At 52.2% G+C, this 13,499-nt stretch overlaps 1 protein-coding gene across 12 annotated transcripts in view; it reads left to right on the top strand.

Moving 5' to 3' along the window:
- The window catches only part of NPHP4 (nephrocystin 4), a 106,826-nt gene that overhangs the window by 52,549 nt on the left and 40,778 nt on the right, over positions 1 to 13,499 (top strand). For all 12 annotated transcript variants that reach the window (XM_059374247.1, XM_059374242.1, XM_059374243.1 and 9 more), the window contains one exon: positions 3,265 to 3,403. In XM_059374247.1, coding sequence (XP_059230230.1) covers positions 3,265 to 3,403 — 139 coding nt within the window. The remainder of the gene's footprint in view (positions 1 to 3,264; positions 3,404 to 13,499) is intronic.

The raw sequence follows: 13,499 nt of genomic DNA, 5'->3' as shown, positions 1-13,499 counted from the left end.
GTGGACTTTGGAGCAAAGGAAATTTCTAGGAATTAAGGATATTACAGATGATAAAAGAGGCAATTCACCAAGAAGACATGGCAGTCCTAAGTGTGTGTGCATCTAACACAGAACTTCAAAATACATAAAGCAGAAATGAGTCGTAGAAGTGAAAGGGCCAACAGACAAGTTCCTGGTCATGGTTGGAGACTCTGGCGTCCTCTGAGCAAACCAGGGAACACGGAGAGAATCACCGAGGACACGGAAGAACCAGACGACATCGTGAACTGTGTGGATTGACATGACGTCTGTAGAGCCCCACGCCTGATGGCAGCAGAGCACACATTCTTGTCCAGCGCACAGGGAACACACAGGTAGACCACATCCTGGGCCATAAAACTTTCATAATTTCTAAGGAATTGTATTATTCAGGGTATGTTCCGAGTTCACAATAGAATTAAACCAGAAGTCAATAACAAAGATAAGAGTAAAAAGTACAGGCACTTGGAAAGCAAAGGATACATTTCTAAATAATCCCTAACTCAAAGAGGAAGCCTCAGGAAGAGATAGAGGAGGTTTTGGACTGAACGAAAAGGAAAATACATTAAATACATTAAAAGGTGGAGAATGCAGCTGTCGTGTGCTTCCAGGGAAATTGATAGCATGTATGTATGTATTAGAACAGAAGAATGGTCTCCGTTCAGTAATCTTCTCTTCCACCAGTAGGAGCAAGAGAAAGAACAACAAAATAACCTGAGAGCCAGCGGAAGAAAGTTGGGAATAAGGATGAAGAGCAGAAACAAATGAACTCGAAAACAGACAGTATAGAGACCACAGAGAACAAAACTAGAGAAAAATCAATGACGCCAAAAGCTGATTCTTTGAAATGATCAATAAAACTGATAAATGTCCAGCAAGAGAGCTACAACAAGGACCCAAATTGCTGGTGTTAGGATTAGAAGCAGGACCATCTCTGCTGGCCCCACAGGTGTCAAAGGACCGCAGGGGAGCACGGTGAGCAACTGTGGGCCTGCTCATTTGGCGATTTCGATGAAGTGGATTGATTTGTCTTAAGCCAGAAATTATCAGAACTCACCCGAGATGAAGTAGACAACCTGAGTAGTCCTTGGACTATTATAGAAGCCGAATTTGTGGTTAAAACTTTCGAGAAAGCGATATCCAGGCCTAGTCACTGTAAATTCTACTGAACGACTTGAAGAGAATGGAGCAGTTTTATACGGACTCTCCCAGGAAATAGAAGGATGCCAGCAATTCCCAACTCACGTAGCGGGGCCGTGCTACCACGTTGTGATAACAGGACCAGAGACAGCGTATGGACGCTGTTGACACGTGTCCCTCAGGGACACAGATGGAGAATAATCCGCAAAACCCTCGCAGATCGAATCCAGCCTATGGAAAGAAGACAACGCCATGACCAGGTGGAGGTTTGTCCCAGAAATGCAGGGCTGGTTTTGTTTTAAAAATGAATAAATATAATTCACCATAGTAATAGCCTAAAGAAGGTAAACTGTATAATCTTAACAATTGACACACAAGGCATTTGAAAAAATTCGACTTTGATTTTTGATGAATGCTGTGAGCAAACTAGGAGTAGTCGAGAAGCCCCTCCTCCTGCCGGGGGACATCCACACAAACCTGAAGCCCCTCCTCCTGCCGGGGGACATCCACACAAACCTGTCAGTGAGCACCCGACTGGGCAGTGAGAGGTGGGGTGTCATCCCTTTAAGGTCAGGGACAAGCGAGGGGCGTCCGCTCAGCATTCAGAATCTCGTTCAGCATCGCACCCGAAGTCCTGGCCAGGGCGTAAGGCAGGAAGACGAAAACGAAAGACACACAGATTGGAAAGGGAGAAATAGAGCTGTACTTGTGTGCCGATAGCGTGATTGTCTGTGTGGAAAATCCCAAGGGATCTACAGAAAAACCTGCTAGAGTGAATTAGTGACTTCACTGAGGTTGCGGGAGACAACAGGAGATCAAGATAGAAAAATCATTCATTTCTGTATACTAGCAATGAAAAGTTGACAAGCAAAATTAAAAAAAAAACAAACAGACAGTATTACTTATAAAGCTCTTCCCCCAAAGAGAGAAATCTAATCACACAATGTTTACGGGATCTGCCTGCTGGGAATGTAGCCCGCTCCTGTTGCCGCACGCCACTGTTCTTGTGCTTCCTCTTGTCTTGGGTGAGATCGTAAATGGAGAGACACAACATCTTCGTGGATGAGAAGATCCAACATGATAAAGATACAAATTCTCCCCCAATTCATCTACAGATAATATAATTTTAATCGAAATTCCAGCAGGACTTTTTTTTTTTTTTTTTTGGTCTGGATGTAGACAGACTGATCCTAAAATCTATACAGAAAGCACAGGAATCAGAAGGGTCCGGGTGGTGAAGCAGGAGGAATCGCGCCCCACAGTCTGACCCTTAGAGTAAAGCTTCCGCAGCTCCTGTGAAGAGCTGTTGGTGAGGGCTTGGCACGAAGGTCAGGGGAGCAGAACAGAGAGTCTAGAAGTAAACCACGGCATCCTGCAGAATGAACTCTATGCACGCCAGTACCCAGCAGTCCTGGTCTTAGAGACATGAAGACTTTGGTTCACATGGAATCATGTACCCCAGGGTTTGTAACCGTCACGCTGAAAAGGGCCTGAAGGTGCTTGCATGGGCGAAGGCATGAATCAAGCATGCCCGCTGTCCCGGAGGGCGCCGCTCGGCAGGAAAAGGGACCGATGACAGATAACGTCCCACTGCTTGGATGAGTCCCATCGGCACTGTGTGAAGTGCAGGAGTCCAGGCTCAAAAGTGATCTGTTGCGTGGTTCCACGCGTGTGACGTCCTGGACAGAACAGGCTGCTGTGATGGAGATGAACTCCGTGACAGCGGGGCCAGGCGGCAGCAGCACGGGGCAGGGTTTGGGTGACGCGCTGCTCTGCGCCCAGACCGTGGTTGTGGTTACATGTGTTAAACAGAGTGCTATGCCCAAATTTAAAAGTCAGTTTTTCATAGGTTTGTTTAAAAACACATGTAGAACCGGAGAATGTGATTTCTGCTTGTGTAAGAGCCTTCCATGCTAACGTGGTCTTCTGGGGTGTTAATGCCACGGCTGACTGCTCAGGAAGTGACTTGGTCATAATCTAAGAACACGGGGCTTCAGCCGTCCCTGGGTTTACGTCGACTTTGGGCCAGGGGACCCACTTCTGGGTGTAGCTTAGGAGCACTGATAAGCGGGGAGGCTGCCATCCCTCTCACTGTGTCTACCGTAGGTGAAGCAGGTGGAGTCGGGGACTGTCCAGTTCCAGTACTCGCTGAGCCCCGAGGAACACCTGGACACCACCATGGCGCTCGTGCACAGCTCCGAGGCAGAGCGGCAGCCCTCCAGGAGACCACCCACATCCCCCACAAGTAAGTGTTTGCAGAGGACTGACTTTTTGTGCACACAGCATGACTTCCATCTGTTCCCGAGAAGTACATAGTCCAGTACAATAACATTTATCTGATAATCACATAGATTTGCGTTAATTTGGGTCCCATGGTTGAACTTCTGCTTAATAAGGAAGTGTGGAGTTGGATGGTGACAGCACATTGTCATCTGATTCTTGCAGCTCTTGACCAGAGGCCTGTGGAAGGCTCTGCAGGTGACACCCAGTGGGGCGCGTGGCCTGGGGTCCTGCAGACACGGGCTCAGGAGTCAGAGCGTGGCTGAGATCCATGGCTGCCTGCTGTGTGTGGTGCCATTAATGTGCCGAACCTTTGTTGTTTTAAGGTGCTTCCCCCTGCCCCCCGGAAGCACTCTCCGAGAGTGGGGTGTCTGATCTCAGCTTGTGGCTTTGAAAAAGGGAGTGGGGACTCCCAGCAGAGGGACGTCCTTCCTGGGAGCAGTGACATCTCTGCATGGTGTAGAGGGTAAAGCAGCGCTGGTGGCCATTGGGTCTGCACTCAGCTGGCTCAGAACCTGGAGGTCAGGGCCTCTTGGCTTCTGCCCAGGGACCCCGAAGCCAGTGTTTGACTGAAAACCCCACCTGTTGGGCCCCTGCAGGCCTGGCGTCAGAGGGGTGTTGGAGACATTCACTCTGCAGGGCGCTGAGCCCTGGCCTGAGTCTTCTAGAGATCGCTCCAGCTGTAAGACTGTTCTAGATCATAGGATTTGTCTCTTAGTTAGAAAGGTAGGGAATGGACTAATGTGTAGGGTGCAGAGGGGAGCTCTAGTCCTGGACTGTGTCCCTGACAGACGCTGCTCGGTCTCCGGCGATGACTGCTGGTGTTTTGGCCGCAGGTCCCGGCTGCTGGAGCAGGGGCGCTAGTGGGTCTGGGACTCGTTTGGGACAGATTTTTTATGAGTTGAGATTCTAGTTTATGGGAACTGGTCTTGTTGAATTTAATTTGACAGTGGAAGCAGTCCCCGTATGTCTTTGGTCTAGACCTTGATGCAGTGACACTGTCTTCATGGTCTTCCGGGGCTTCTGAGACGCCCGAACGTACTCAGGTACTAGACGGAGAGTCTGTTGCTTTGGGACAAACCACATCATTAAGGATTTTCCTTCTTCTCTAAGAGGCAGTGCATTTGGTGGTTCTAGTGGTTCTTCCAGTTCACTGGGTGGCAGCCAGGATTCCAGGGTCTGCTGGTCACAGGCTTCCATCTGTAGCGCTGCTGGCCGGGGGCTGTAGCCAGGATTTCTGGGGAGTCCCTGCCGTGCAGGCAGAAGCCATGGGTTTTCGGACAGGGTCCATGCAGGGCGTTGAATGCCTTAAGGGCATAAAATACGTTATTTAAAAATACTAAACAAAGGGTGCAATGTATTTCCTACTCATTCTGTAATCTAGCATCTTTCCTTCCTTGACATATAGTTACATTTAAAAAATAAAATAACGAGCTTTGAGAAGGGTAAATATGAAAGGCAGTGTCTCAGGTTATAAACACAGGTAAATGTTGTGATTCAATATTTCTGATGGAGTCACTGAGGACAGTGGTGAAGGGCAGTGAGTGTGGTTCATCACGTCTGTGGGGAAGCCTGGGTAGTGGGAGTCCTGGGAGGACACGCCTGCACGGCGAGCTTGGCAGGGGAGACAGAATGACCTTTCCTGGACAGGAGTTTTCAAGGCTTTAGTTTACTGTGCGGTCCTGGTGGTAGAGATAAGCAGCTGGTTTGTGTGATGATGTCCTAATCAAATTAATCCTAAGCAGTGATGGGATTGCCTTGTCGCTTAGCTGCCTCGGGCCTGCACCAGCTGCTCGGGTGGGCTGTGGCTCAGCAGTCCACCAGGTTGGGTCTTTCTTTTCCAGTGGCCTTGACCTTTGGTGTGTGCAGACCTGGGATTAAAACCCAGTCTGCCGCTCCCTCTGCTTGCCAGAATTATCCAGTAATTGATTTTTATTTTTTATTTTTAAAAAATATTTTACTGGGGCACCTGAGTGGCTTAGTGGGTTAAAGCCTCTGCCTTTGGCTCAGGTCATGATCCTGGGGTCCTGGGATTGAGCCCCACATCGGGCTTTCTGCTCAGCAGGGAGCCTGCTTCCTCCTCTCTCTCTGCCTGGCTCTCTGCCTGCTTGTGATCTCTGTCAAATAAATAAAATATTTTAAAAACCATTTTATTTATTTATTTATTTGAGAGAGTGCTTGTGTGCACGCATCAAAGGGCGGGGAGCAGCAGAGGGAGAAGCAGACTCCCTGTAGAGCAGGGAGCCCGGTGTAGGACTCAATCCCAAGACCCTGGGCTCGTGACCTGAGCCAAAACCAAGAGTCAGACACTTAATGGACTAAGCCACCAGATGCCCTAATTCTCCTTCAGTTTTAATTGGGTAATGTTAATCCTAATTTGGGTTGTATTTTCTTGCTTCTTTGCTCTCAGTACTTTTTATTGTGTTACAGGTATTGTGGATATTCTTTTATCGAGTGTTAAATACTTTCGTATTTGATAAATACTCTTGAGCTTTGGAAACAGTTTGATCCTTTTAGATCTTGCCCCTAAGTTCTGTTAGGTGGGACTAGATCAGCTTTAGTCTACAGCTAACTCTTCCCCTTTGCGTCCTCCTGTCTCCCGAGTTACAAGGCGTGCCGTCTGCCTGTGCAGTGCTCCAGGTGAACATCCAGGGTCTTCCAGGGACTCTTGCCCCAGCACTGGGTGCTGTCCTGATCAGTCACCTGCCAGATCTACAGGGAGCTCTCTGTAAGTGACCGGAGTGCTCCTTCTGTGCACCTTGTCCCGTCTGGCGCGTGGCCCTGCAAACTGGAGCTTCCTCGGCCTTCTCAGACCCTCAGCTCTGTCTTCTCCTTCAGGGGTCCCCTGTGCCCTGTCTCTCTGTGTCGAGACCTGCAGACCCACTAACTGCAGTAAGCAGGGACAGCTGCAGGACTCCCTTCTCTTGTTTCCTGCCCCTCAGGATCACTGTCCTTTGTTGCCTGAATTCTATTGTCTTGAAACCTGTTGTTTCATATATTTTGTCAGTTTAAAAAAATTTGTTTCAGGTGCATTTGTTTCTGGTCACTGCCTCGTGTTGGCTGGAGGTAGGCGTCTTTGCCTCCTGTGAGTGGTTTTTGGCTGCTGGAACCCTGCACCGCAGGGCCCGTCGTCCAAGGGTTCTGGATGTTTTCCTGGCTGCTCTGTGCTCCTGTGACTCACTAGACGCGCCGTGTGTTTTCGTGACTTTGAGTTGGGCTCATGCTCTCTGCTGGGGTGTATCTCCCTTGTGCACTGCATTTACTTTACTTTGAGATAGAGTCTTTTTTTTTTTAATTAAAAAATTCCGTGGTTGAGAACAGTGAAGGCAATTCTAACCTTTCCTGATTTGTAGGTGTGCGGAGTTCCGGTAGCCGGAGCAGCGCGGCGGAGATAGAGACGGACACAATAACGAGTGTGACGGATGGACAGGTTATATGAGTGTGTTGCTTTGCAGCTGTTGTTGTAACAAATTACCATAAACGTAAAATGGCTTAAAACAGTATGAACTTACTGTCATGCAGTTCTGGAAGTCAGCGGTCCGACATGGGTCTCACAGGCTACTGAAGAGGTCTTGGTGGGGCTGGTTCCTTCTGGAGGCTCCGGGGCAGACTCTGTCTTCTTTCCGGCTCTAGTGGCTGCTGCGCCCTTTGGCTCCTTTCTCCCTCTTCAGAGGTGTTGGGCAGTTTCCCGATCTGTCTGTGACCCTGACCCTGCGGCCTCCCCATCAATTACAAGGATGCTGGGATTGCGTTGGGCACCCTGATCATCCGGGCCGTCCCCCCGGGAGCAGCCAGTGACTGGTGTGCAACACCATCACACTGATGGGTTCCGGGGACTAGGATGTAGGTATTTCTGGGGTAGGGAGCATTGTTCTGCTCACCGCCGGGAGCAGGGACCGCCTGATCACACGTAACCGTGCGGGAATGCTGGTCCATAAGGAACATATAGAATTAGATCCTAATTTCATATCATGCGTAAAAATAAACGTAGGTGGATTATGAAGCAAAACTTTAGAAGTGATAGAAAACTCTAGAATTAGAAGATTAGAAAGAAGAAGGATTATAGGAATAGCTGCTCCAAATCAACTAGAAATAATGGAAATGGGATAGAAAAATGGGCAAAGCACACGAACAGGGGATTTCCACGGAGAAGCCAGGTGGCCAGAGGGCGCGGGACGGGCTCAGTGTCGCCGGTGACTGGAGAAGTGCACGCACAGGGAGGAGTCATCTCATGCCCCCGACACCCACTCCCACCCCGGAGAAGTGTGGTCTCATGGCACGAGGTTCATGTGGGTGCCCGTGGGCAGGCGGCTCTTGCCACGCCGGCAGGAGTGCTGCCCGGACGGCCGCTTTGAGGGGCCGTTTCATCATTCTGCTTCATGCCCTGGGACTTGGGTGCTGGTTCTAGACGCCCGTGGGGAGCGGCTGGCTCTCAGCGCGCGGCGGCCTGCCCACTCCTCTGCGGGACAGGAAGACGAGCTGGTGTGACTGGACGGTCGGCGCCGTACAGCGGATTGGGTGAGCCACAGGGGTCTTTGTGTGTCCTCAGGGATGAATCTTCAAGACCATGTGTGCAGGGAGCTTTTAAAAAAATTTTTATTTTTAAAGATTTTATTTATTTATTAGAGAGAGAGCACATCCATGAGCAGCACGAGCCGGCCTGAGCAGGGGGAGGGGCAGAGCCCTCAGTGAGTAGGAGCCCGACCCGGGTCTTGATCCCAGGACCCCGGGATCATGACCGGAGCCCAAGGCAGATGCTTAATGTACTGAGGCACCCGGGCGCCTAAAAGGAGATCCATTTTCAAAAGAGACTGTAGGGGTGCCTGGGGGGCTCCCTGGGCTCCTGGCTCAGCGGGGAGTCCCCCTGTCCTGCCTCCCCCCAACCCGCTTGTGCTCACACACACACACACACTCTCTCAAATAAATAAACAAAATCTTAAAAAAAAAAAAGACAACAAGCAAACTACCAAATATTTTAGAGCAAAAAGAATGTACCACGCGGGTGTGAGGTGTGGATACGGGGAACTGCGTACCCGGGGCAGGGAGGGTGTGGGGTTCTCTGTCCCTTGTGCTCAGTATCGGTGTGACTGTAAGACTGCCCTAACGATGAAGTCTATTGGAGAAAAGAAAGGGATGGAGGAAGGACTTGTGGGGAACTCGGTAGTTCTGCCTGTCTTGATTTGATTCACTCGCGTTGAGGACTTGTGTCTCGGCCTCCGTGCTCGGGCTTCATCTGTGGCAGAGTCAGCGGACTTCAAGCCAGACGGTAAATGTTTCAGCCTTTATGGGCCCGTTGCCCTGCCGCCGCTCCTTCTCTCCTGAGCCGTGTGGTGAAAGCCACGCGAGCGAGCTCGGCTGGGTTACGGTCAAAGTTTGTTCACAAGCCCAGGTCGTGCCCTGAATCTGGCAGGTGGGCCGAAACTGGCAGGCCCCTGGTCCATGGCTTTCTTTCCTGTCCTGTTTTACCAGGTTTTGGCATTGGGAGTGTGCTAGTTTTGCAAAATGCATGTCTAGTTCAGGCTCTCTAGAGAAACAGAACCAGTGGCCTACCCCGTAGGAAGAGATTTATTATAAGAAATTGGCTCACGCCTTCTGTGGAGGCTGAGAAGAGGCCCAGGCAAGCTGCTGTGTAATTAGTCCCAGTCCAGAGGCCTGGGAGCCGGGGAAACCCGCCATGCAGGTTTCCTTCTGGGTCTGAAGGCCTGAGGGCAGGAGCGCCGAGGGCAGGAGACGATGGGCATCCCAGCTCCATGGGCAGGCAGAAGGGGCCCAGTCCCTCCTTCCCTCACTCTTTGGTTTTACTCAACAGATGGGGTGAGACCCACCCACACTGCACAGGGCAGACCGCTTCCCTCAGTCGGGTTACTCAGATTGTAACTTCTGCAGGAGTCACCTTCACAGAGACCCCCAGAGTGATGGTCGGCCCCGTGTCTGGGCCCCTGTGATCCGTCTCATCACTCGACACAAGAAATTCACCGTCACAGTGAGAATGCCTTCTGTATGTTTCTGGGCTTTGAAATGGTTTCAGCAAAAGGCAGGACCTGTTTCTTGCAGGTTTGATGAAACTTACCTATAAAACCATCAGGAACTCTGTGCCTTTGGAAAGGATTTTCTGACAGCGTTAATCTTGAAAACAACCAAGGCTATCGAGGAGCAATTGGGTCTGTTCCAGAAGAGCAGATGCAGACGTGCGGACCATGGTGACCCCGAGAACCGAGGAGACCAGGGGAGGAGGAGGCTGCGGGGCGGTTCTGAGCAGACGTTCACTGGAGTAAAAGAGGGCTCCCGGTGGTGGCTTCCCGTGGGCTGCAGGCCCCTGCTGGTCCCGGTGTGGGCAGGGGGTAGGGGCACGCTGCCGACCCCCACTCCCTCTCCCACCTCGATGGGGTTTCCTTGGTTTGTTTTCATAATCTTTAAGTTTCTGTTATGATTTATGGCTTTTTAGGTTTTCCATCTCAGCTCATGGTAACTTTGGGGATACCTGCTCTGTAGAAGAGTGGTTAATTTCATTTTGTTTACTAAGATCCTGGGATAAACTTGTATCTAACGTGAAAATCCCAATTTCTGTCTCTGCGTATGGATTCCCTTTGTCGTTCTCGACCTTTGGGCGAGTCTTTCCTTCTCTTGGTCAGACTTAGAGGAGGTGTCTGCCTCTCCCCCTCTGGCAGGAGTCTGCTCTCCCTTTCCTTTATTGGTTCTCGTGAGGTTTCGAGGTTTCTGATTGTGTCTTTAATTTTAATCTAATCAGTTATAATTTAATATGACTTTGCCTTCATTAATATCCTTCTCTCTTTTTTTTTTTTTTAAAGTTTTAAAGAAGTCAAATGCTTAGCACATTTCCACTTGTCTGTTTCATAGAGACATTTAAGTTCCTGTGGTTTCCTTCTGAGTACCTCTTTGACTAGGTTTTGAGCTGTGGTGGTCTTATTTCCTACATTATTGTTTTCAGTTTCTATTTCCCTTTGACCTTGAATTTAGAAGTGAAAAATAACAGCCTCGCCTCCAAGTATCCACACTGAACCCCTCTTACTGGTCTTGAGCGCCCCGCGTGGGCGTCTCCCTGGCCCAGTGCGCGCTCCCTCGTCTCGCGGCTCTCGGGAGCTCTTGTGTTCGTTTCATCCCGTTGTTTGTTCCTGGGTCTCCTCCTTCCCCCGCTGCCCTGGGAGCGAGTCAGCTCTGCCACGCTGACAGATAAGCGCCACATCCCACCAATATAAAACAGAATGGCTTGTCTCTGGCTCTCCCTCCACATCCACCGCCGGTCGTGGTCACGGACGGCAGGTGTCGTCTGAGTTCTGGCCAAAGTGCCACAAAGAGAGGGACACGTCAGGGGAGCCTGCCCCATGGTCCCAGAAGCGACACGCGGGACTCCTCCTGGCTCGGGGGCAGGAGCCAGCTGAGTGTCCACGCCCCGTGGAAGGGCTGGCAGGCGGCCTCACTGGTGCCCCGGACGGTGCAGAGGTGCAGACCTCTGGTGCGGGCACTTGTTCGACACTGAGCACTGTGCCAGGAGCATCTCGTGACTGGGTGTGTCCTCTTTCTGCTGTCCACCTGGGTCCCAGCTCAGGAAAGCACTCAGCACGTTTGCAGAGCTGATGTGAGGCTTGGCTGTGTCCTGGCTTTCGAGTTCTGTCTGTCTGTCTGTCTGTCTGCCTCCCATACCCGGTCCCCTCACCATCAAGTTCTCTTGTTGGCTTCCTTCCAGGAAGAGTTTCTCCTCATGGCGACCCTGGCTCTGAGGTTCCCCTCGTGTATTCAGGGGTTCCCCACACACGCTGTTGTGTCCCTTTCCCCCTGTGGTTAAGAGCTGGGAGGGCGCTGCTCTTGGAGGGGACCATGGGGTCAGGGTGGGGGAGCGGCAGGGCATGGACCGAGGGCCTGGCCTCTGGACGCCGAGTCCCCGGCCGCTCCCCAGCACGCTGCTGCTTCTGTGTGGGTGGTATCCTGGCTTCGGCCAGCTTTCCCCGCATCTGGAGAGGTTGGGGCAAGCGGATCTTGGTAGTCCCCGCCCCTCTGTGCTGTGTGAGCAGGACAAGGACCGGTGAGAGCTGGCCTGTTCCCCGGAAGCCCGCTGCCTCCAGCTCCACATGGGCAGCTGGGCAGAGCGGTGCCCACGGGAGGCTGGATGTTCTTGGGCTCCAAGGTGTGCTGTGGAGGTTCAGGGGGAAGGGACACCTTCCCCTGGAGACAGCGCGCTCTGGGCTTCAGATGGGTCCCATTAGCCGGCGGGACGACATCTGATGACCGGTGAGGCTGTGTCTTCCTCATGTGAAGCTCGGCAGACAGGTCGCTGGAGGGGTGGGGATCTGGCACAGACATCATGTGTTCCCCACTGCCCTTCGGGGGCCGGCGGGTCTGCACGGGTGGAGCAGACAGCACTTGCTTTATTTAATGTGGATTTACTGCCGCGTTCATGTCACATTGATGTGATCCCAGGTTCGCTCGTGTTTGCCTGGTCATGGGAAGTTTCCTCCTCCGATATTTTACCAACACACGGTTCTGTTAGAAATCTTGGTGGCACGCAGCTGTCACGTTAAGTGAGGGACTTCGGCTCTCTGCCATGAATTACCTTTTTTATGTTCCCTTAGAATGAGGAGGGAGCAGGGGCCCACCCCTCACCCTGCAGGAAGGAGTGCGCGGAGCCACTAGAGGGCACTCGGTCTCGCTTTTCTGAAACTTGGAATTTCTCTGATCTGTTTGTTTCTTCTCGGTGGCTCTGGTGGGGTCAGACTGTCCCTGTGTTTGCTTTGTAGATTTGGAAAACAGCTGTGTGGCAGGGGTCGTGGGAAATGCATCACCACAGTGTTTCTGGAGTGCCCTGACTCAGGTTTCTGGCGTGGTTGTAACCTTCCTTATGTCGATGCTGCGGGGACGTCCTGTCTGATGGGAGGCTCCTGGCCCCAGGTCGTGTCCCCCAGGCGGTCGTACAGGTCGTGCAGGAGCCACATGAATGCGTGGATTTAAGGAGATGCGTGTGCCCCGCTGGAGGCCATCATGTGTGTGCCCTGCTGGAGGCTGTCAGTGGTGCTCAGATGGGGGACAGGTCACTGCTGTGGCCAGCCCTTGAAGGTGACTACAGCCTTAGGCTTCGGTCACCGCGTTCCCTGGTCCTCTGGGGCCTGGTCAGCTGAGACAGGGCCCCGTGTGGATCTTGGCTTTAGCACCGCTGGCAGCAGGGTGGACAGAACCGTGACACCTTTGCTGTGACGCTCCCTTGTCAGCAGCTGGAACCTGCGTCTTCCCCGTGCCCTCTCTGCTTCGGGAACACCTGGGTACGGTGCCAGCCTGCATCCCTTGCACTGCAGAGCTCGGCCACTCGCACAAGTCGCATGAGTTCCCAGGTGCTGAGGTGCACGTTGGATCCTGGGTGCTAACTTGGCAACACTCTGGTGACTGCTGGCACAGACGGCCATGAGACTTTGGGACCTCAGGTGAGCTCGGGACGCATATCCCTTGCTGCCCCGGCTGCCCGGCCTGCCCGAGCTGTAGGTGGCCACCATGGCGGGCTTGGGCAGCTGCAGGTGTGGACACCATGGGCAGGCCTGGGTTCGTTCCTGTGCAAGTGCAGCCCCTCCCCAGTGGCTCCCCTGGGTGGGAGAGCACCTCGGCCACCTGTGCTCTGTGCTCCTGCAGCACCGAGACCACCGCGCCTCCGCACTGCACGGTCTGCCCCGTCATCTCTGCACAGATCATGCCCATTTCCCCCATTGCCTGGGGTTGGAACCTCAGGGAGAAGGGCTTTTTATCCCCATGTAATTAGAAATAAGGGCCTTTCAAAAGGGTTTGCCCTATGAATTCCTAGTGTCTGAAGAACCATGAAGTATTAATTAATGCTTTATTTTCAAAGCCCAGTGGAACACTTATTGTCCCCGTTTTTCTTTAAATCGTGGCAGTTTTGTCTTTACTGGTGATGACCCCTTCTCCTCCCTGCTTTTTGATGCCAGCTGTTCCCCCTCCGTGTAACATCGCCGACCCCTCCCTCCCGGCGCCAGGCCTGAGCCAAGCAGCCGCCGCCTCTGCCAGTGAAGGGCGGACCCTGCAGCGGGACGCCGGTGGGTCTG

The sequence above is a fragment of the Mustela nigripes genome, chromosome 14 (assembly GCF_022355385.1).
Source record: "Mustela nigripes isolate SB6536 chromosome 14, MUSNIG.SB6536, whole genome shotgun sequence".
Lineage (NCBI taxonomy): Eukaryota > Metazoa > Chordata > Mammalia > Carnivora > Mustelidae > Mustela > Mustela nigripes.
The sequence above is the reverse complement of the archived record's forward strand: the minus strand, read 5'-3'. Positions and strand labels throughout refer to the sequence as shown.